Source organism: Panthera pardus, unplaced genomic scaffold (genome assembly GCF_024362965.1).
Source record: "Panthera pardus isolate Hobbes unplaced genomic scaffold, ASM2436296v1 HiC_scaffold_2, whole genome shotgun sequence".
NCBI classification, from domain to species: Eukaryota; Metazoa; Chordata; class Mammalia; order Carnivora; family Felidae; genus Panthera; species Panthera pardus.
In genome coordinates, this window is record NW_026526765.1 from 130,587,584 (window position 1) to 130,613,073 (window position 25,490).

At 37.7% G+C, this 25,490-nt stretch overlaps 2 protein-coding genes across 3 annotated transcripts in view; both read right to left on the minus strand.

Annotated features, from left to right (window-relative positions):
- Positions 1 to 25,490, minus strand: part of CDC42SE2 (CDC42 small effector 2) — a 200,115-nt gene that overhangs the window by 159,911 nt on the left and 14,714 nt on the right. The window lies entirely within an intron of this gene.
- LYRM7 (LYR motif containing 7) overlaps positions 23,017 to 25,490 on the minus strand; it is a 29,934-nt gene continuing 27,460 nt past the window's right edge. Inside the window, exon 5 of the mRNA XM_053907513.1 lies at positions 23,017 to 23,256. Within this exon, the coding sequence (XP_053763488.1) occupies positions 23,186 to 23,256 (71 nt within the window). The 3' untranslated portion in view covers positions 23,017 to 23,185. The remainder of the gene's footprint in view (positions 23,257 to 25,490) is intronic.

The following is a 25,490-nucleotide window of genomic DNA, read 5'->3' on the forward strand; positions in this document are numbered from 1 at the left end:
TCAAATTCCCATTCACAATTTGTGTATTTTAATTAACTACCATACTTTTTTTAAGTTTACTTATTTATTTTGAGAGAGAGAACATAAGTGGGGGGAGAGGGAGAGAGAGAGTCCTAAGCCCTGATGCAGGTCTTGAACTCATAAACCATGAGATCATGACCTGAACCGAAGTTGGACGCTTAACGAGCTGAGCCACCCAGGTTCCCCAACCACCATAATTGTTAAATGACAGTTTAAAGCATCATTTAAGAATCAGTGGAAAGTGAATCAAATTTCACTTAGGTAAATTGCTTAATCAAATCATAGGATTTTAGTGTCAACAGCAGTGTACAAGTTGGCTGTCATGGAACACTGTCCTAAATATTTTCTGGAAACTTCTCTCTCCACCAGGTTCCTCACTTAGCCACAGTTATTTGAATCAGAGGTTGTTTCCTTCATACAAATAAGGCGAACAAGCACTGTTCTCAGACAATCTGGAACTCAGACCAAGGGATTTTAGCCTGGGTGTGGCTACTCTCTTGAATACAGGAAACGAAAACAGAAGAGCTGCTATTTTATTATCTCCCTCGTGTGAACTGAAAAACAGTGACTGCAGCAGTAGGAAAGAATGAAGTAGGTGCAGAGGCTGGGGTGGAGGGCATCCCTGGATCACCTAAAGCACTCCAGTCTGCTCCTATAGCTCAGCTTCAATCCAGCTTCTATGAGATGCAGATTTATTCATTAAACCTATTGCCTCCTCTCTTTCTCTCTTTTCTCTCAAGCTAGGTAAAGGGGGTTTCTGTTAATCACAACTAAAATATTTCTTTATTTTTATTTTTGAGACTGTGAGAGAGAGAGAACAAGCTAGCGAGTACAGGGGAGAGTGGGAGAGAGGAAGAGTGACAGAATCCCAAGTAGGCTCCACACTCAGCACTAACCCAATGCAGGGCTTGATCCCAGATCATGACTCGAGCCATAAATCAAGAGTCAATATGCGGGGCTCGAACTCATGGACCACGAGATCATGACCCGAGTCAAAGTCGGATGCTTAACTGACTGAGCCATCCAGGTGTCCCCACAACTAAAATATTTCTAATAATCTAGCCCACACATCTCATTGTATAGGAAAAGAAACACAAGTCCAGGGATGATAAATGATTTACTCAAAGATCCCATTTTCAGTGACAGAGCTGTGACTAGAACCCAGTCTCCTCCCACTTTGGTAGGTTTTTCTTCAGGTGATCCTAGATAGACATTTACTGAATGAATGAATGAATGAATAAATGACTCCATGAATGAATTCACCTTGAATCTCAGCATGTGATTAGCTCTTTTCTAGTGGGTTTGCTCTCTTCTTTTGGTCTGAATAGGTAACAAACGGTCTCTGGGATACTTACTTCCCAGAAGGGAAAACGCTCAGCTTTAGAGTTGTGCTTTTCCTGCTCAAGAAGTATGAGCTAATTATGGAAAGGCCTTATTTGGTATAGCAGATTCTGTGCACTGACCAGATGTCTCCTTCAGAAGGAGTCATTCATTTCTCTAGCTCCTGGGAGTGCTGACTGCTGAGGGTTCACAACTATTGCTCTTGCTAGTTGTCCGATTGAAGGGAATTGCCTCAGTCAGGTTATGCCTCTTCACCGGGATCTGCCTGTCCTCAATGACTGCTGATGCCAGGAAAGGCAAGTCCGGTCCCCTTGCCTCAGCTCAGCACAATTCTGAAGGCCAGTTCATCTCCTGGCCTCCTTTGCAGCTGTGTGCTAATTCCACAGCTCTCTCCGTCAAGTCTGCCATACTCCCTCAAAAGGGTTATTCCTGAGAACACTCCTTAACTTAAATCTCCTTGGAGCGCCTGGGTGGCTCAGTCGGTTGAGCATCCGACTTCGGCTCAGGTCACCATCTCGCGGTCCGTGAGTTCCAGCCCCGTGTCAGGCTCTGGGCTGATGACTCAGAGCCTGGAGCCTGCTTCCGATTGTGGGTCTCCCTCTCTCTCTGCCCCTCCCCCGTTCATGCTCTGTCTCTCTCTGTCTCAAAAATAAATAAATGTTAAAAAATCTCCTACATGCATAGTCTGTTTCTCTGGGAATCTTATCTATGACAGTAGTACCTTCACTGTTACCAGAGCAAAATATAAGAGGATGAAAAATGCTACATAAAGCGATTTGTGGCAGAAAGCTTAAGATCTCACAAAGTTGTCCTCTCTTAGAAACAAAATCCTGGGGTGCCTGGGTGGCTCCATCAGTTAAGCGACCTACTTCAGCTCAGGTCATAATCTCGTGGTTTGTGAGTTCAAGCCCTGCATCTGGCTTTGTGCTGACAGCTCGGAGCCTGGAGCCTGCTTCGGATTCTGTCTCCCTGTCTCTGCCCCTCCCCCACTCATGCGCACGCTCTCTCTCCGTCAAAAATAAAAATAAACAGTGGCGCCCCAGTGGCTCATTCGGTTGAGCATCTGCCTTCAGCTCGGGTCATGATCTCACAGCTGGTGAGTTTGAGTCCCACATCAGGCTCTGTGCTGACAGCTCAGAGCCTGGAGACTGATCCGGATTCTGTGCCTCCTTCTCTCTCTGCCCCAACCCACTCGCATTCTGTCTCTGTCTCTCTCAAAAATAAATAAACATTTTAAAAAAATTAAAAATAAATAAATAAAAATAAACGTTAAATTTTTTAAAAATGTCCTGTTTTTCATTCTAATTGATATTTTAAAAATAGTGTTAGCTGTGAGTTATTTTATAACTGTTTACTTCTTTAAGATATTAAAAGCATGTCATCTTATGTATTTATTGTCTTTTACCAACCACTTTCTAATAAATTACTTTTTATATACTTAAAACTTTTTAATCCCGTATAGCAGTAATTACACTCCAACTGCCTCCTTCCTTGCTGGTCTTCCCTGATAGATTGTCTTGTCTTTGAATCTCTAGCACCTATCTTTCAGATTGACCCTGAGCAATTCAGTTATTGTTGGTTGAAAAAATAAAAAAGATCGCATTCAGTTGAAATTAGGAAAAGGATTATAGCAGGAAAAAGATTCATAAACTGAAGGCCTGAATCACATTTTGTTGATTAAGATTCCTTATACTCAGAAGCCTTGAGATATTAACATTGGATTGTCAGACAATTGGATTAACATTTTAGGAACTTGTTTGTTTCTGGGGCACCTGGCTGACTCAGTCAATGGAGCATGCAACCCTTGGTATCAGGGTTGTGGGTTCAAGCTTCACTTTAGGTGTAGAGAATGCTTAAAAACAAAATCTTAAAAAAAAAGAAACCTGTTTGTTCCTAGAAAAAGTATCTGGAATTCTCAGGCAACATGTGAACTAAAGCTAATACAGAATTTAGCCATTCCACCAACAAAATGCTGAATGAGATTCAATTTCAATTAACTTCAACTTTTAATTTTGAAAAATTTCAAAGCTAAAGAAAAGTTGTCTGCTTAAAGAAACAAAAAAGCCCTCCAAACTTCACCTTTTTTCTTTCTTCCCCTCTTTGACTGTCTTAATGAACTCATGGGTTATTTCATTTTAAAATTTTTATTTAGGGGCGCCTGGGTGGCTCAGTCGGTTAAGCGTCCGACTTCGGCTCAGGTCAGGATCTCACAGCTTGTGAGTTCGAGCCCCACAACGGGCTCCGTGCTGACAGCTCAGAGCCTGAATCCTACTTCGGATTCTGTGTCTCCCTCTCTCTGCCCCTTCCCCACTCATGCTCTGTCTCTCAAAAATGAATAAACCTTAAAAAAAAATTTTTAATAAAAAAATAAATAAAAAATAAAATTTTTATTTATTTTTATTTTATTTTTTAAAGTAGTTTCCATACCCAACATAGGACTCAAACTCAGAACCCTGAGATCAAGAGTCAGATAATCAACCTACTTGAGCCACCCAGGTGCCCCAGAATATTTTATTTTTAATTTATGTATAAGTCCATTATAGTATAATTGTTATTTTTGATCCATAAATTGTCCCAAACTTGGAGCTCCTGGGTAGCTCAGTTAGTTAAGTGTCCAACTTCAGCTCAGGTCATGATCTTGCGGTTTGTGGGTTTAAGCCCCGCGTCGGGCTCTGTGCTGACAGCTCAGAGCCTGAAGCCTGCTTTGGATTCTGTGTCTCCCTCTCTCTCTCTGCCCCTTCCCTGCCCACACTATGTCTTTCTCTGTCTCTCAAAAATAAATAAACGTTAAAAAAAAAAAAAAACTGTCCCAAATTTGACTGAAGAGTTCCTTCACTCTGGCTTGTGGGTCCTTTTAACATTACATCTTACTCTTTTAGCATTTCTTTGCATTCTGGCTTATATTACATGGCTGAGCTCATAGGAAATGAAAAGAAATTCCCATTTGCTAGAAAGAAAAGAGAACTGAAAGTCAAAGCAGATTGTAATCGTAAGGTGACACTGAGGTAGCCTAAAAGGCTGTGAGGTGACCTGGAAATAGACCTTACTTAATAGCTAGAGGCTTAGATTTTATTTCCAGCATATCACAGGTGATGAGTTCCTGGACTTGGGTGTAACAAAGAGTAGAACTGAGATCTCTGTATAAAGCAAGTCCCCTTCAAAGTACCATGAAAGAGGACTGAAAAACTATTCATAAGGCCAGAGAGAGAGAGCAAAGATCCAGGGACTCTGGGTGGGGGAAAAATCACTGGTGAGAGAAGAAAATCACCATGCCATTCACTGATTCAGGATCAATTCTAAATGACCTGAGTGGAATGGAAATCTCCAAGTTACTCTTGGGGTACCTGGCAAAGTCACGCATAAAATCTCTTTGGAGGAACACTCCCATAATTTACAACTCCACATTTGATCATAAGAGAAATAACAATTGCCATTCAAGATATACACATTATCAAAAAATTATAAGACACATGAGGAAAGACTGTCAAGAACAAAAAGGAGTATTGACAATCTAGACAGATGATAGAATATTCTGAGAGAGACTATAAAATTAGTATTTTTAAATGATGAAAGATATGAAGAACTAGGATTACAGAACAAATCACTGTGCAAAAGGAATAGTGTATTTAATATAAAAACCAAACATTATGACTAGAAATGAAAAATAGTCACTGAAATTACAAGAGAAATGCATGGGTGTTAATAAACAACAGATCAGATACTGATGAAGAAAGTGATAGTGAACTAGAGCAAATACTAAACCAGTAAAACTGAGCAAAGTACCAGAATGAAGCACAATGAGAGATACCTAATAGGAGCCCCCACTAAGCAAAAAACTGTAGAGAATGTTTGTGAGTTAATGAAAATATAGGGGATGAAAAATTTCCAAAATTGAAGCATGACATGAATCTTCAGAAAGATGAAGTACACCAAAGTTGAGTAGGATAAACAAAAATAAAATCTCTACCTAGAATACCAAAGAAAACACGGAAGTCTTAAAATCAATCATAAAGAAAGGACAGATTAGCCAAAAGGGACTGCAATTAGATTGCTAATAAATGTCTCAGCAGTAAAATGAGGTTAAAAGACAACACTATCTGTGAAGTGCTAAGGAAAAAGGTGCCAACATAAAATTCTTTAAAAAAAAATTTTTTTTAATGTTTATTTGTTTTTGATAGAGACAGAGACAGAGCATGAATGGGGGAGGGGCAGAAAGAGAGGGAGGCACAGAATCCCAAGCAGGCTAAAGGCTCTGAGCTGTCAGCACAGATCCTGTCGCGGGGCTCAAGCTCATGAACATCGAGATCATCATCTGAGCTGAAGTGGGACGCTTAACCGACTGAGCCACCGAGGTGCCCCTCAGCATAAAATTCTGTACCTAACTAAACTTATTCAAGGGAAAGGCTGAAAATAAATACTTTCAGACACAGATATTCATTGAAAAAACTATTAAGAACGTATAGAATAAAGAAAGTATATACATTCAGAGGGTTATTTGGGTCTATCTCTGTGTTCTATCTTCTGGTCAACTGCTACCATTTTTCAGTTTTTTCACCAATACTACACTTAGAATCACTAAGACTTTATAGTCTTTTTTAACAGCTTTATTTTATTATAACTGACATATATGGTAACTACACATATTTAAAATGTACACATGAAATTTGTACATACATGTGCATGCATCCATCAAATCATCACTACTATCAAGAAAATGAACATATACATCACCCTCCAAAGTCTCCTCATACACGGTTTGAGTTCCTCCCACCATCCCTCTCCATGCCCTCATCCTCTGGCAACCAATGATCTGCTTTCTACCACTATGGATTAGTTTGCAGTTTCTAGAATTTTATATAAACAGTATCATAAAATATGTACTTGTTTCTGTCTGGTTTCTTTCACTCATAATAAAGTATTTTGACATTCATCTATTCGTTGCATGTAGCAATAGTTCCTTTCTTTTTATTCTAGAGAAGTATTCCTTTGTACCAAAGGAATATACCAAAATTTATTCATTCATCTGCTTCATGGACATTTGGGTTGTTTCTAGTTTGGGGCCATTACAAATAAAGTTGCTATAAATAAGGTTTTATTTTATTGAGATATAATTGACATATTAGTTTCAGGTGTACAATGTAATTATTCAGTATTTGTATGTATTGTGAAATAATCACAATAAGTAGAATAACAGTAAGTCTAGTTAACAGTCACCACCACACATAGTTGCAGTATCTTTTCTTGTGATGAGAACTTTTATTTTCTTAATTAATTTTATTAAAAAAATTTTTGAGAGAGAGAGCCCACAAATCAGGGAGAGGGGCAGAGGGAGGGAGAGAGAGAGAGAGAGAGAGAGAGAGAGAGAGAGAGAGAGAGAATCTCAAGCAGTCTCCATGCTCAGCGTGGAGACTGATTTCATGATGGTGACATCATGACTTGAGCCGGAATCCAAAGTGGGATGCTTCACTGACTGAGCCACCCTGGTGCCCCATAATGAGAATTTTAAAAATTTACTTCCCTAGGATATTTGAAATATACAATATTATTAACTATAGTTAATGTATAACTATATAATATATATATCTATAATTTATACATATAATTTTTATATATTATATATAAATTATATATATAATTAATGTAATGTTGTACATTACATCCCTGTGATTAATTTTTTTTTACAACTATAAGTTGTACCTTTTGACTACCTTTGGTTACCCATTTTGTCCACCCCTACTCCTTGACTCTGGCAACTACCAATCTGTTCTCTGTATCTATAAGTTCAGTCTTTTTGTTTTCAGAGTACACATATAAGTGAGATCACACATTATTTGTCTTTCTCAGACTTATTTCACTTAGCATAATGTCCTCAGGGCCCATCCATGTTGTGGCAAATGGCAAGATTTTATTTTTTAATGGCTGAATAATTTTTCTCTATATAATACAAATACCTGCACCACATTTTCTTTATCCATTCATACACTGACAGACACTTAGGTTACTGGAAATACACTGCAATGAACATGGGGCGCAAATATCTTTTCGAGCTAGTGTTTTCATTTTCTTTGGATAAATACCCAGAAATAGAATTGCTGGATTGTATGGTTGTTTTATTTTTAATTTATTGCGAAACTTCCATACTGTTTTTACAGAGTGGCTCCACCAATTTACATTCTACCAACAGTGTACAAGGATTCCCTTTTGTCCACATTCCCACCAAAACTTACTCTTGTCTTTTTCATAATATCCATTCTGAGAGACATGAAGTGTTATCTCATTGTGGCTTTGATTTGCATTTGACTGAACAGTGATGTTGAGCACCTTTTTGTGTACCTGTTGTCCATTTGTATGTCTTCTTTGGAAAAACATTCAGATCCTCTGCCTGTTTTTTAAATTGGGTTGTTTTTTTCTTGCTCTTGAGTTAAGTTCTTTATATATTTTTGGATATTAGTCCCTTATGAGATATGCTTTATAAATATTTTCTCCAATTCTATAGGTTATCTTTTCATCTTGTTGATGGTTTCCTTTCTTGTGCAATATAATATAAATAAGTCTCCACGTGGATAAATGCTTTCATTTTTCTTATGTAAATACCTGGATTATACTGGGAGTATATGTTTAGCTTCTTAGTAGTTTTTCAAAGTTGTTCAGCCATTTTGCATTCCCACCAGCAATGTATGGGGATTTCAGTTCCTCTGGATCCTTGTCAGTCTGTGGTATGGTCACTCATTCTAATTTTAGCTACCAGAAAAGGTGTATAGCAGTATCTAATTGTGATTTTAATTTCTAATGACTAACGTTGAGCATCTTTTCATGTGCATATTTTCCACTTTTATAACTTAATTTTTTTGATAACTTGATAATGTTTTCAAATATTTATCTGTTTCAAAAATTAGCTTGTTCCCTGATTTTAAGAGTTCTTTATATATTTGGGATACAAATTCTTTATCAGTTTATGATGTGTGAATATTTTTTCTCAGTCTGTGGGTTATCTTTTCATTCTCTTACAGTTACCTTTCACAGAGCAAAGTTTTTTAATTTTGATAAAGTCCAGTTTATTTTTTCTTTATGTATGGTGCATTTTGTGTTATATCTAAGAAATCTGTGTCTAATCCAAAGCCAAAAAAGATTTTCTCCTGTTACTTTATGAAGTTTTACAGTTTTAGGTTTTATATTTAAGTCTATGACAAATTTTGAATTAATTTTTATATATAGTGTGAGGTATGGATCAAAATTCCATTTTTTGCATACGGATATCTAATTTTACTCTTCTGTTATAGCTGATTTAGCTATTTATGGACCTTTATTATTCCTCATAAATTTCTGAGTAAATTTTATTAGTTCGTCAAAAAATCCTACAGCAATTTCAACTGTGATCACAATGAATTTAAAGATCAATTTGGGTAGAATCAACATGAGCATAACTTTCTCCAATTATTTCATTGAAATTCTCTTGCCTAAGGGATCAAAACCACCTTCATGCTTCTAAATCCTACTGGAATTTTTAAATTGCAATTCCACTGCAATCATTCCCTCTACAATGAAACATTTTTTTCACTTGGCTTCCAGGACTCTACACCCGGGGTCAAAAACTTGTTCTGTATGGGAACGGATAGCAATTTTAGGTTTTATGGAGGAAATTACTCAATGATGGCATTATAGTATGGAAGCAGCCATAGAAAACATGTAAATGGACAAGTGTGGTATTATTCCAATAAAATGTTACTTACAAAAAAAGGCAGTGGGTCAAATTTACTCTGTGAGCCACAGTCTGCCAACCTCTATTCTACCTTCTTTTTGTTTTCTTCCTACCTTACTGGAAATTTTTCTGTCTCTGGTGCTTGTTGTTCTTTATCTCCTTAACCCCAACACTGGAGTATCCCAGGACTCAACTTTCCTTTTCTATCTAAATTCAATTTCTTGGTGATTTCATCCAGTATTATGGTTTTAAGTACTTTATCTGTATTAATGGTTCCCAAATATGTATTTCCAGCCCAGACAATTTCCTGAAATACAGAGGTTACATTTAATGTCTTATTAGTATCTCCACTTGGATATCTAATAGGCATTTCAATCAATACATGTCTAAAACTAATTTCCTGATTTTTCACAAACCTAGTCTGTTTTTAACCATAGTAATTGATAGCAACAATGTATTTCTAGTTGCTCAGGCCAAAACTCTTGGAAATTATCTGACTCCTTGTTGTCTCACTTCACATAACAACACCATGAGCTCTATGAAAATATACCCAGAATTGTGCCCCTTCTCACCACTATCAGTGCTGCCACTGTGGCCTAAGCCATTATCACCTCTTATCTAGATTTATTCAACAGACTTCTAATTCATATCCCTGCAATCAACCCTGCCCCATAGTCTATTCTCAGCACAAAAGCCAAAGTGAGCTCTTTAAGACTTAAAATCAGATACCACTTCTCTTCTCGAAAATCATCTAATGGCTCTCATTTTGATAAGAGTGAAAACCATAGTCTTTGTAATAGCCCAAATAACCTGGCATCTACTCCCCAGCTCTTTCTATCATATCATTTCTATGACTGCATCTACTACTACTCTTTCCGTAAGTCACTTTCCTCCTGTCACTGGGCTTTCTTCCATGACAGTAGGCATGAGCCAGTGTTAGGAACCTTGCACTAGCAGTTTGCTGTAAGGGAAAACTCTCCCCTTACATATATGTATGTCTAGATCCCTCATACCCTTGTCTTTGCTCAACTATCACTTTCTTGGTGAGACCTTCCCTGATCACATTTAAAATTGCAACACCTTATTGTTCCCAGCTTCCCTATCTCCCTTTCCTGCCTTATCTTTCTCCACATTACGTATCACCTTCTAATTTACTTGTTAATTTTGCCTATCATCTGTCTCTCACCTCCATAAGTAAGTTTCCTCAGGGCAGTGAATTAGTGAATTAAAATATGGCAGTTTGAAAAAAAAATATGGAAGTTTGAGAAAGATTTACATGTAAAGTCACTATTTATAAAACTTTGAGTGTAGGGGAACCCATGTGGATAGTAGCAGATAAGCTGTTGCAACCCCAGGCCTAAAAAGGAAAGGGAAGCTCTTACGCAAACTGGAAGGCAAGAACTGTACAGAACCCACCTTGAGAGAAGCTTTGAGGATAGTACAGCCTGAGGCAACTTCTCAGGGATACAGTCAGACAGATAAATAACTGCCCTCATTTTCCTCCCTCCTGATACCTGCCAGCATCCCCCATTAGCCCAACCAACCAAAAGTCAGAAAGTACAGAAGCCACTTGGAGCTGGTTTACACAGTCAGTCCTCACAGAGGAGGCTGAGACCAGGGTCAAGAAAGGAGGAGAGTGGCTCTAAAATAACAAATAGAAGACAAGGCAGGCATTTTTGTTACTTGGGTCCATGTTTGTATCATACAATAGGTTTATAGTAAATGAGTGTCTAGGTCTCTGTTCAAAAAAGAGGGAATGATTGATTATGCCAACTGCTACTGAGAGGATGAATAAAATAAGAACTAAAAACTGACCTTTGGACTTCTAAGTGGAGGTCACCAGTAACTGGGACAAGAAGGGTTTGATTGCAGTGGTAGAGATTAAGCCTTGAGTGGGGTCTGTATAAGATAGAATGGGGAGAGAAGTGCTGATAAGGACAGAAACCTCTTAGTAAAAACTGCAGAAAAATGTAGTGTTGAAGCTAGAGGGCAGAGGTGGGTTCAATAAAGTTTTTTTTAAACAAAGGAAATATTCTGGAATGTTGAATGCCATTGAGAACAATCCAGTGGGGGGGGGGGGGGAGATTTGGTGGAGAAGAGGGATAATTGTAGAAACCAAGTCCGTAAATAGCTATGTCCTTAAATGATTCTAATATATTGTAACTTGAGATATGATCAAAGTTCTTTTACACGTAATCAGAAAAAGGATGGATTATCCAGTAAATGATCCTGAGGCAAAATTTTCCAATAAAAAAGGTAAAACTAAATCCCTCCCTCATATATAAATAAAAATAAATTCTAGATGGCATTAAGTCCCAAATATAGAAAGCAAAACCTTAATGTTCAGAGGAAAATGTTTTAGAACATCTTTATGCCTATGGAGTATATTATTTAAAAAGGTACAAAAGCAAAATTAATAAAAAATCTTTTAAAATGGATACACTAAAATAAACTCCCATAATACAGGTTGATGATAAACAGTGTTAAAAGACAAGTCACGTTATGGAAGAAAGCATTTACAGATAACAAACACAAGATTAGTACCCAGAACATATAAAAAGGATTAGTGAGAAAGAGCCAGACAATCCAAAAGAAAAAGGAGGACAAAGGATATGAACACACATTCATAAAGGAAAACTGTAATGACCAGTAAGTACAAGATGATCTCACCAGTAATACAGAAATCCAAATTAAAACATGATACCATTTCATGGGGCACCTGGGTGGCTCAGTCAGTTGAGCGTCTGACTCTTCGTTTTGGCTCAGGTCATGATCTCAGGGTTTTGTGGGTTCAAGCTCTTCACCAGGCTCTGTGAGGCAGCATGGAGCCTGCTTTGGATTCTCCCTCCCTCACTGCCCTCCCCCACTCATACTGTCTCTCTGAAAATAAATAAACTTAAAAAAAAATGATACCATTTCATATCCAAATATTTGACAAAAATGTGAAAAGTCCTATATAACACTAACAGTGAAGATATGGAAAAATGGGGCTTCTCATACAGTGTTGACTAGAATATAAAGTGGTACAACTACTTTAAAGAACAATTTAAGAGTTACCTGGGTGGCTCAGTCAGGTGAGCAACCAACTCTTTATTTTGGCTCAGGTCATGATCCCAGGGATGTGGGATCGAGCCCTGCCACTGGGATCCATGCTAAGTGTGGAGCCTGCTTAAAATTCTCTCTCTTCCTCTGCCCCTCTTCCCTGCTTGTGTTCTCTAACATTAAAAAAAAAAAAAAAAAGAAGAACAATTTAAAAATTCTAGCAAGAATTGAGTATGTACATACCCTATGACTCAACGGTTCTGTTTCCTTGTGTATATTCAGGTAAACTTTGGGTACAAAATCCACATGCTGGAATCTTTGATAAATTTGTTTGCAATATCAAAAAACAAAACAAGGGGGTTCCGGAAGATGGCGGCGTAGGAGGACGCGGGGCTCACAGTGCGTCCTGCCGATCACTTAGATTCCACCTACACCTGCCTAAAGAACCCAGAAAACCGCCAGAGGATTAGCAGAAGGGAGTCTCCGGAGTCAAGCGCAGACTAGAGGCCCACGGAAGAGGGTAGGAAGGGCGGCGAGGCGGTGCGCGCTCCACGGACTGGCGGGAGGGAGCCGGGGCGGAGGGGCGGCTCGCCGGCCAAGCAGAGCCCCCGAGTCTGGCTGGCAAAAGCGGAGGGGCCGGACAGACTGTGTTCCCACAGCAAGCGCGACTTAGCGTCTGGGAGGTCATAAGTTAACAGCTCTGCTCGGAAAGCAGGAAGGCTGGAGGACAAAGGGAGGGAGAGCTGCTGAGCCCCCGGACGGCAGAGCTCAGCTTGGCGGGGAACAAAGGCGCCAGCGCCATCTCCCCCGCCCATCCCCCAGCCAAAATCCCAAAGGGAACCAGTTCCTGCCAGGGAACTTGCTCGCTCCGCGCAAACACCCAACTCTGTGCTTCTGCGGAGCCAAACCTCCGGCAGTGGATCTGACTCCCTCCCGCTGCCACAGGGCCCCTCCTGAAGTGGATCACCTAAGGAGAAGCGAGCTAAGCCTGCCCCTCCTGCCCCCGTGCACCTTGCCTACCCACCCCAGCTAATACGCCAGATCCCCAGCACCACAAGCCTGGCAGTGTGCAAGTAGCCCAGACGGGACACGCCACCCCACAGTGAATCCCGCCCCTAGGAGAGGGGAAGAGAAGGCACACACCAGTCTGACTGTGGCCCCAGCAGTGGGCTGGGGGCAGACATAGGGTTGGACTGCGGCCCCGCCCACTAACTCCAGTTATACACCATAGCACAGGGGAAGTGCACTGCAGGTCCTCACCACGCCAGGGACTCTCCAAAATGACCAAACGGAAGAATTCCCCTCAGAAGAATCTCCAGGAAATAACAACAGCTAATGAACTGATCAAAAAGGATTTAAATAATATAACAGAAAGTGAATTTAGAATAATAGTCATAAAATTAATCGCTGGGCTTGAAAACAGTATACAGGACAGCAGAGAATCTCTTGCCACAAAGATCGAGGGACTAAGGAACAGTCACGAGGAGTTGAAAAACGCTTTAAACGAATTGCAAAACAAAATGGAATCCACGATGGCTCGGCTTGAAGAGGCAGAGGAGAGAATAGGTGAACTAGAAGATAAAGTTATGGAGAAAGAGGAAGCTGAAAGAAAGAGAGATAAAAAAATCCAGGAGTATGAGGGGAAAATTAGAGAACTAAGTGATACACTAAAAAAAAATAATATACGCATAATTGGTATCCCAGAGGAGGAAGAGAGAGGGAAGGGTGCTGAAGGGGTACTTGAACAAATTATAGCTGAGAACTTCCCTGAACTGGGGAAGGAAAAAGGCATTGAAATCCAAGAGGCACAGAGAACTCCCTTCAGACGTAACTTGAATCGATCTTCTGCACGACATATCATAGTGAAACTGGCAAAATACAAGGATAAAGAGAAAATTCTGAAAGCAGCAAGGGATAAACGTGCCCTCACATATAAAGGGAGACCTATAAGACTCGTGACTGATCTCTCCTTTGAAACTTGGCAGGCCAGAAAGGCTTGGCACGATATCTACAGTGTGCTAAACAGAAAAAATATGCAGCCGAGAATCCTTTATCCAGCAAGTCTGTCATTTAGAATAGAAGGAGAGATAAAGGTCTTCCCAAACAAACAAAAACTGAAGGAATTTGTCACCACGAAACTAGCCCTACAAGAGATCCTAAGGGGGATCCTGTGAGACAAAGTACCAGAGACATCACTACAAGCATAAAACATACAGACATCACAATGACTCTAAACCCGTATCTTTCTATAATAACACTGAATGTAAATGGATTAAATGCGCCAACTAAAAGACATAGGGTATCAGAATGGATAAAAAAACAAGACCCATCTATTTGCTGTCTACAAGAGACTCATTTTAGATCTGAGGACACCTTTAGATTGAGAGTGAGGGGATGGAGAACTATTTATCATGCTCCTGGAAGCCAAAAGAAAGCTGGAGTAGCCATACTTATATCAGACAAACTAGACTTTAAATTAAAGGCTGTAACAAGAGATGAAGAAGGGCATTATATAATAATCACAGGGTCTATCCACCAGGAAGAGCTAACTATTATAAATGTCTATGCGCCAAATACCCGAGCCCCCAGATATATAAAACAATTACTCATAAACATAAGCAACCTTATTGATAAGAATGTGGTCATTGCAGGGGACTTTAACACCCCACTTACAGAAATGGATAGATCATCTAGACACACAGTCAATAAAGAAACAAGGGCCCTGAATGATACATTGGATCAGATGGACTTGACAGATATATTTAGAACTCTGCATCCCAAAGCAACAGAATATACTTTCTTCTCGAGTGCACATGGAACATTCTCCAAGATAGATCATATACTGGGTCACAAAACAGCCCTTCATAAGTTTACAAGAATTGAAATTATACCATGCATACTTTCAGACCACAATGCTATGAAGCTTGAAATCAACCACAGGAAAAAGTCTGGAAAACCTCCAAAAGCATGGAGGTTAAAGAACACCCTACTAACGAATGAGTGGGTCAACCAGGCAATTAGAGAAGAAATTAAAACATATATGGAAACAAACGAAAATGAAAATACAACAATCCAAACGCTTTGGGATGCAGCGAAGGCAGTCCTGAGAGGAAAATGCATTGCAATCCAGGCCTATCTCAAGAAACAAGAAAAATCCCAAATACAAAATCTAACAGCACACCTAAAGGAAATAGAAGCAGAACAGCAAAGGCAGCCTAAACCCAGCAGAAGAAGAGAGATAATAAAGATCAGAGCAGAAATAAACAATATAGAATCTAAAAAAACTGTAGAGCAGATCAACGAAACCAAGAGTTGGTTTTTTGAAAAAATAAACAAAATTGACAAACCTCTAGCCAGGCTTCTCAAAAAGAAAAGGGAGATGACCCAAATAGATAAAATCATGAATGAAAATGGAATGATGACAACCAATCCCTCAGAGATACAAACAATTATCAGGGAATACTATGAAAAATTATATGCCAGCAAATTGGACAACCTGGAAGAAATGGACAAATTTCTAAACACCCACACTCTTCCAAAACTCAATCAGGAGGAAATAGAAAGCTTGAACAGACCCATAACCAGCGAAGAAATTGAATCGGTTATCAAGAATCTCCCAACAAATAAGAGTCCAGGACCAGATGGCTTCCCAGGGGAGTTCTACCAGACATTTAAAGCAGAGATAATACCTATCCTTCTCAAGCTATTCCAAGAAATAGAAAGGGAAGGAAAACTTCCAGACTCATTCTATGAAGCCAGTATTACTTTGATTCCTAAACCAGACAGAGACCCAGTGAAAAAAGAGAACTACAGGCCAATATCCCTGATGAATATGGATGCAAAAATTCTTAATAAGATACTAGCAAATCGAATTCAACAGCATATAAAAAGAATTATTCACCATGATCAAGTGGGATTCATTCCTGGGATGCAGGGCTGGTTCAACATTCGCAAATCGATCAACGTGATACATCACATTAACAAAAAAAAAGAGAAGAACCATATGATCCTGTCAATCGATGCAGAAAAGGCCTTTGACAAAATCCAGCACCCTTTCTTAATAAAAACCCTTGAGAAAGTCGGGATAGAAGGAACATACTTAAAGATCATAAAGGCCATTTATGAAAAGCCCACAGCTAACATCATCCTCAACGGGGAAAAACTGAGAGCTTTTTCCCTGAGATCAGGAACACGACAGGGATGCCCACTGTCACCGCTGCTGTTTAATATAGTGCTGGAAGTTCTAGCATCAGCAATCAGACAACAAAAGGAAATCAAAGGCATCAAAATTGGCAAAGATGAAGTCAAGCTTTCGCTTTTTGCAGATGACATGATATTATACATGGAAAATCCGATAGACTCCACCAAAAGTCTGCTAGAACTGATACATGAATTCAGCAAAGTTGCAGGATACAAAATCAATGTGCAGAAATCAGTTGCATTCTTATACACTAACAATGAAGCAACAGAAAGACAAATGAAGAAACTGATCCCATTCACAATTGCACCAAGAAGCATAAAATACCTAGGAATAAATCTAACCAAAGATGTAAAAGATCTGTATGCTGAAAACTATAGAAAGCTTATGCAGGTAATTGAAGAAGATATAAAGAAATGGAAAGACATTCCCTGCTCATGGATTGGAAGAATAAATATTGTCAAAATGTCAATACTACCCAAAGCTATCTACACATTCAATGCAATCCCAATCAAAATTGCACCAGCATTCTTCTCGAAACTAGAACAAGCAATCCTAAAATTCATATGGAACCACAAAAGGCCCCGAATAGCCAAAGTAATTTTGAAGAAGAAGACTAAAGCAGGAGGCATCACAATCCCAGACTTTAGCCTCTACTACAAAACTGTCATCATCAAGACAGCATGGTATTGGCATAAAAACAGACACATAGACCAATGGAATAGAATAGAAACCCCAGAACTAGACCCACAAACGTATGGCCAACTCATCTTTGACAAAGCAGGAAAGAACATCCAATGGAAAAAAGACAGTCTCTTTAACAAATGGTGCTGGGAGAACTGGACAGCAACATGCAGAAGGTTGAAACTAGACCACTTTCTCACACCATTCACAAAAATAAACTCAAAATGGATAAAGGACCTGAATGTGAGACAGGAAACCATCAAAACCCTAGAGGAGAAAGCAGGAAAAGACCTCTCTGACCTCAGCCGTAGCAATCTCTTACTCGGCACATCCCCAAAGGCAAGGGAATTAAAAGCAAAAGTGAATTACTGGGACCTTATGAAGATAAAAAGCTTCTGCACAGCAAAGGAAACAACCAACAAAACTAAAAGGCAACCAACGGAATGGGAAAAGATATTTGCAAATGACACATCGGACAAAGGGCTAGTATCCAAAATCTATAAAGAGCTCATCAAACTCCACACCCGAAAAACAAATAACCCAGTGAAGAAATGGGCAGAAAACATGAATAGACACTTCTCTAAAGAAGACATCCGGATGGCCAACAGGCACATGAAAAGATGTTCAACGTCGCTCCTTATCAGGGAAATACAAATCAAAACCACACTCAGATACCACCTCACGCCAGTCAGAGTGGCCAAAATGAAGAAATCAGGAGACTATAGATGCTGGAGAGGATGTGGAGAAACAGGAACCCTCTTGCACTGTTGGTGGGAATGCAAATTGGTGCAGCCGCTCTGGAAAGCAGCGTGGAGGTTCCTCAGAAAGTTAAAAATAGACCTACCCTATGACCCAGCAATAGCACTGCTAGGAATTTATCCAAGGGATACAGGAGTACTGATGCATAGGGGCACCTGTACCCCAATGTTTATAGCGGCACTCTCAACAATAGCCAAAGTATGGAAAGAGCCTAAATGTCCATCAACTGATGGATGGATAAAGAAATTGTGGTTTATATACACAATGGAATACTACGTGGCAATGAGAAAAAATGAAATATGGCCTTTTGTAGCAACATGGATGGAACTGGAGAGTGTGATGCTAAGTGAAATAAGCCATACAGAGAAAGACAGATACCATATGGTTTCACTCTTATGTGGATCCTGAGAAACATAACAGAAACCCATGGGGGAGGGGAAGGAAAAAAAAAAAAAAAAAAAGAGGTTAGAGTGGGAGAGAGCCAAAGCATAAGAGACTGTTAAAAACTGAGAACAAACTGAGGGTTGATGGGGGGTGGGAGGGAGGGCAGGGTGGGTGATGGGTATTGAGGAGGGCACCTTTTGGGATGAGCACTGGGTGTTGTATGGAAACCAATTTGACAGTAAATTTCATATATTAAAAAATAAAAAAAAAAATAAAAAGGATTATAAAGGAAAAAATAAATAAATAAATAAACGTTAAAAAATTAAAAGAAAAGAAAAAAAAAACAAAAAAAAACAAAAACAAAACAATACTACTGTTCATCAAGAGACATGGATAAACTAGTTTATTCTTACAATGGAATAAGACATAAAAGACCTAGCTATTTATGCAACAAAATAGATCTCATATAAAAAATTTTTAAAAATAATCTCTAAAACCTCATGTATGATGAAAATAAGCTCGAGAACACATAAAGTATAACACCATTTATTTTCATTTTAAAACCACAAAACAACACTATATATTGTTTTGAACACATGCACATTTGGTAAAAGTATAAAAACAAGTATGGGAATGATATCCATTAACTGTAAAACAGTAATTATACCTGAAAAGAGGCAGGCAAAAGAAAAGAGAGGTGGGACTTTAACTTTTTAAGGTTTTGTGTCTCACAAGGAAGGAGCTCTTTAAACAAATATGGCAAAATGTTAACATCTGTCAAATGTGGGAATTAGGCTCATGAGTGTCTCATACACTAGATGCTGATATCTGAACTATTTGATAATTAAGTTTTAAATAAATCACTAGGGGCGCTTGGGTGGCTCAGTCGGTTAAGCGTCCAACTTCAGCTCAGGTCACGATCTCACGGTCCGTGAGTTCGAGCCCTGCATCAGGCTCTGGGCTGATGGCTCAGAGCCTGGAGCCTGCTTCCGATTCTGTGTCTCCCTCTCTCTCTGCCCCTCCCCAGTTCATGCTCTGTCTCTCTCTGTCCCAAAAATAAACGTTAAAAAAAAAAAAATAAATTAAAAAAAAAAATAAATAAATCACTAGCAGCTTAAGTACTGTCCTTTAAAAATTATACATTGATACACTCACTGTAAAAAATATTTAAACATGCAAGAGTTATCCTAATAAAAATCCTCAATTTATCAGTCCTTTCATCAAATCTTATTTTCCTACCTACCTACACTTGGCCCTTGAACAATATGGGGGTTAGGGGAGCTGAACTTTGTGCAGTCAAAAATCCACATATAACTTTTGATATGCCTCAAAACATAACTAATAGCCTACTTGTTGGCCTTAACAGTAACAGTTGATTAACACATATTTTATACAAGCATTATATACTGTATTCTTTAAAAAAAAAAAGCTAGAGAAAATATTAAGAAAATCATAAAGACAAGAAAATACATTTATAGTATTGTACTCTATAAAAAAAAGTCTATGTATAAGTGGATCTGTGCAGTTCAAGCCCTTGTTGTTCAAAGGTCAACTGTAGTAACATTAAGCATGTATATTTCTATTCATTTGTATATACAGTAAAACCTTGGTTTACAAGTATAATTCATTCCAGAAACATGCTTATAATCCAAAGCACTTGTATACCTAAGTGAATTTCAAGAACCATCGGCTCAGTTGTGATCATGTGACATTCGGCATCATGTACTACACATACTGCAGAACATTGCTCGTTTATCAAGTTAGTATTTATTAGAAATGTTTGCTCGTCTTGTGGAACACTCACAGAACAAGTTACTCGCAACCCAAGATTTTACTGTATATGCACAAACCTGTGCAAAGTAGTTCTTTTGTATGTAAATGGATTCATAGAGAACATATATTCTGTGACTTGCTTCTTTCAGTTGACAATATATATATTTTGCATCAATTTTTGAACTGTTGTGTAGTATCCCAGAACTCTATTTCCTTTAATTCTCCGCCCCAAGTTTGGAAATTTAGGCTATTATCAATTTTTTTTAATTATAAATAATGTTACAGAAATTTCTGTAAATATATCTGAGTGTTCATTTATTAGCACTCCTGTGTGCTACTGACATAAAGACTGAACAATATATTTATTTTAAATTTTGATGTCAATTTTCCTTTCAAAAAAGCCCTATCACTTACATCCTTTCCAGAAATATGAGATTGCCCATTTCCTCACACCCTATGACCTTTAAAAATATTGGGTATCTTGAGCTTCTTTAGCTTTTGCAAATTTGATGAACAAAATGGTTTCATTTTGTTTTAATTTACATTTCTCTGATCACTAGTGAGGCTTAATATTTCTTCTTCTGTGAACTTTTAATTTATATCATTTGATCATTTTCCACTGAGTTATCTTTTACTGAGTCATAGGAACATTTACATCTTAACTATCTTTTTAATGTTTACTTTTGAGAGAGAGAGAGACAGACAGAGACAGACAGACAGAATCTGAAGCACGCTCCAGGCTCTGAGCTGTCAGCACAGAGCCTGACATGGTGTCTGAACTCACAAACTGCCACATCATGACCTGAGCTGAAGTCTGAAGCTTAACTGACTGACCACCAAAGCGCCCCACATCTTAACTATTTTAATCATTATGTTGGTAGCAAGTATCTTCTGTAAACTTTATTTATAGTAGCTTTCACAGAGTGTACAAGTTATATATTTTTATTTAGACAGACTTCCAATCTTTGGGGATTTTGATAGGTAACATTTAAAGAACTGTTCACTTCCATAATTTTCAATTGTCCCATCTAGGAACATAGTATATCTTTCATTTTTAAGTTACAGCTTTTTTTAAAAAAAGTCCATTTCCTTTTTTTTTTTTTTAAATTTATTTATTATCTGCTCAAGGAGGACAGACAGAGACGGGATAGAGAATCCCTAACAGGTTCTGCACTGCAGTGCGGAGCCCAGTGCAAAGCTCAATCTCACAAACCATGAGATCATGACTCAAGCCAAAATCAAGAGTTAGCAGCTTAACCGACTGAGCCATCCAGGAACCTCTAAAAAATCTATTTCTATTTTATAGTTTTGTTTGCTAATATAAACAGATCTTTTCTCTTATATATCTAAAACATGTATCTTGGAGAAAATCTCAAAGCCACTACTTTAATAAAATAAACCTATGAATTATTAACCTCTATTGCTCTTAATGGTAACTATTAAAAAAAAAAAAAACCCTGTTGAGATATTTAAATTAATGTGAGTGAAGAATTGAACAAGGGAATTAAGATTAAAGAGAGAAAGCTAAGAACTGCTAAAACTGTTCAATAATACGGAAATAATTAAAATATGTTAAATTAACCTAGGTCAGGCAACTTTCCTTAAAATATATAATATACTTAATGAAACAGTAGTAAGTCAGGAAAATTACCAGTGATGGTATTATGACAACTTTCAGCATACTTTTATAAAGGCACATTTCAAATAGCAAACAACTTTTATTTTTATGTAGGTATAATTTCCACATAAGTAACAAATATACATAGGAGATGAAAAACTAACATAGCAAATCTTTTGACATGTATAAACCATTTCACAGACTACTAACTACTCTCCTCAAAAGTATTAGAAGGCATTAAAGATAGTCGATGGCTTAATGTTAAGTATAATATGTCTAAGGAATTTAGAAAAATCTTTGATTTTCTAAAATTAAATTATTTTATTATGTTTTAAAATTAAATTATGTTAAAACCTAACATTTCATATCCAGAATGGATATATCCATGTTTTGCCAACAAACAAAGCTTGCATCAAGAATCTTGCAAAAATTTTACGGGTGCGTGGGTAGCTCAGTTGATTAAGCGTCTGCCTCTTGGTTTCAGCTCTGCTCATGATCTTACAGTTCATGGATTCGAGCCCTGTTGTCAGAGCAAAATCAATTTTGGATTCTCACTCGCCTTCTCTCTCTCTCTCTCTCTCTGCCCCTCCCCTGTTTGTGCTCTCTCTCAAAAATAAATATTAAAGAAAAAAAAGAATCTTGCAAAAATTTAAAACTCTGTATTGTTATTGGGAAAACTTATCAGGGAATTAGGAAAGAACACACTGTTCACTAAGAACAGAGAATGGTAAAGACACACAGATAAAAGAAAAACAAGAAGATTATTAAATACAATTTTATAATTCCTACCATTAGAGGGTACAATGACAAACTGTTCTGTGATATTCCCAATCTTGTCAGGGAGGGATGGGACATGTGGGGAAAAAAAGAAGCCATTTAAGTTTATTGATTAAAATGGAAAGAATGGAGCCATGTGTTACATTTTCATTATAAAGTCTAGCTATGTCTAAGTACAGCTATTTCTACTAAGGCTATATTATATAGTTTGATCAAGGGTCACTCCTTCCTAAAAAAATTCGGATTTATTCCACAGTGATCCTAGGTGATTTTGATATTTTATTCATCTATCTTCAGAAGACTTATGAAAAAAAATGTCTTTACAGGAACAGAGAGATACTCTACCTCTGAAACGAAAGTGTATAATTATTTTTTAGAATAATTACAGAAATAATGTCAATGCTTTACAGGAAACAAAGGCCGCTTTCTATAGAGAGTTGGTATATGCTATGATTTTTTACTAATTTAAGGTTTGTGGGACTAATCATAAATTTAATCTAATAATTTTAATCTAACAGTTTCATTTCACATGGGAGGAAAACCCACCAACTTGTCAAAACACTGCACTCTTAGTTATGGTGAGACTAAAATACTCATCAAGGTCAAAGAGAAATGAGTATGACATGCCTCCCTAAGCGTTCATTTTACTTTATAAATTTTGATTTTATATGCAAATTACAGGTCTTCTTATCTAATGCTGTCTAGAAATATTTAACTATGTTCTGCAGTTTTCAGCAATGTTCTTTTAATGTGAAATTTAATTATGATGCAATACTTCATTCATTTTCAACAGGCCAGTTCTAAGAGGAATATTTCCATTTCCAAAACTTTTGCCAGAGTTATATATTTAAGATTAAAAACTACAAAGCTTGAGTTTATCCTAGAAAACTCATTTTTTCTGAGTTGGTGCATCACAGTATGGCACATTTTCTATAAGGAGTTCTTTCCTAGGGACCAATTCTGAAAGAAAAACAAAAAGAGTAATTGACATCATGAAAATGAACATACATTCATTTCCCCCTAAACTTTTTAACAGTAAAATATTGAATTTTAAGGTAGATCTTCCATAAATACTTGCGTTAATTTCTAGGGTGAAGTCCTTGATTTTAAATGGAAACTGTTAACAGAATTCTCATTTCAGATTATATTAAAACATATATGATCAACTGAACCTTTTATCATTTATTAAGTATAACTAATTACGTGAACAGAATTAGGCTAAAGCACATTATCACCTATCTGATGACAGATTACTGATAATTAAAATAATCAACAGGAAATTTGTTTAAATGCCTATTATATAAAAAGCAAGACTGTTTCTCTAATTTAAAGATCCTAAATTTTACAGAATAGTAGTTCTCACATGGGGGTGTTTTGGGTGGTCACACCAACTGAAGAATGCTGCCTGCATTTAGTGGGTAGGAGCCAGGGATGTATGGGACAATTTGGTGCAGTGAAGAACTATCCTGTTGAAAATGTCAACAGTTCCCCACTGAGAAACACAGTTAAACAACAACAACAAAAAATATGAGTCTTCAGTAACATATCTTGCTGAAGGTCAACTGAGATCCAAAATTTTGAGACCATTGATTTTCCCTTTTTTTCCCTGAAGAGGTTAATTCAGGTATCATGATAAAAAAAAATGCTCACATCACTTTCTATGAAATAACTTGGGTATACTCTGTCAGGTGCCTACTCTGTCAGGGGCCCCTGGGTGGCTCAGTAGGTTGAGTGTCCAACCCTTGATTTCAGCTCAGGTCATGATCCCAGGGTCATGGAATGGAGCCCTGCATCAGACTCCAAGCTGAGCGTGGAGGCTGCTTAAAACTTGTCTCTCTCTCTCTCTCTCTCTCTCTCTCTCTCTCTCTCTCCCCCCCCCTCCCTCTCTCTCTCCCTCTCTCCCTCTCTCCCCTCTCTCCCTCTCTCCCCCTCCCTCTCTCTCTCTCTCTCTCTCACTCTCTCTCGGGGCACCTGGGTAGCTCAGCTGGTTAAGCGTCTGACTTCAGCTCAGGTTATGATCTCGCAGTTTGTGAGTTCAAGCCTCGTGTTGGGCTCTGTGGTGTCAGCATGGAGCCTGGAGCCCGCTTCAGATTGTGTCTCCCTCTGTCTCCGCCTCTCCCCTGCTCATGCTCTCTTTCTCTCTCTCTCACAAAAACAAACAAATGTTAAAAAAATTTTTGAAAGAATTCTCTCTCTCCCCCTCTCCCCCACTCGTGCTCTCTGTTTTTGTCTCTCTCTCAAAAAAAATCATGGTCATGAAAGAAAGAAAGATTGAGGAATTGCTTCAGATTAAGACTAAAAAACATGGTGACTAAATGCTATTTGTGTGATCCTCAATGGATCCTAGACCAGAAGGAAAATTTTTTTCTTCTGGTATGGAAGACAAGTTAGGACAAATGAAAACATGCAAATGATACAGTTGTATCAATGTTAATATTGTGGTTTTGATAATTATACTGTGGTTTTATAAGAGAATCTCCTTGCAAGTTTAGCAAATATATATGAAAGTATTTTTAAGAAATACACTCTTTCTCCAAATATAATCTTAGCGGGCTATCATGATTTTAAAAATGATCATTTGGGGGTAAAGAGGCATTATGTCTGCAATGTACTGTCAGAACATCCAGGAAAAAAAATGAGGGAGGAATAATAAAGCAAATGTGGTAAATGTTAGCATTTGTGAAATTTCAGTAAAGGAAGTATCCATACCCTTCAACTTCTCTTGCATCTTTTCTGTAAATTTGAATTACTAAAAAAAAAAATTCTAAAAGGTGTCACTAAAATAAATTTAATTCGAAAGGAAAATATAACTGATCTAACTAAAAATAATGTTCTTATGAGCCAGGTCGTAAATGTGGCTTACTGAAATGAAAACCAGTTAAATAAATATTTTATATCTCATCTGCTTTTACCAAATCTTGGGAGATATCACCAGAGAGCAAATTATAGATTAGGTTTTAACTTAGTAACAATGGCAATAAATTGTTTCACTTATCAAACATATATGTGCCTATTTTATGCTGAACATTACATCATGAAATGAAGATGCAGAGATGAATATATAATAGTCTTTTCAGGACAGCATGGTAACAATAGTTAATAATACTGTATTTGAAAGCTACTAAGAGTACATCTTAAAAGTCCTTATCTCAAGAAAAACAATTTGTAACTATGTAGAGGACAGACATTAACTA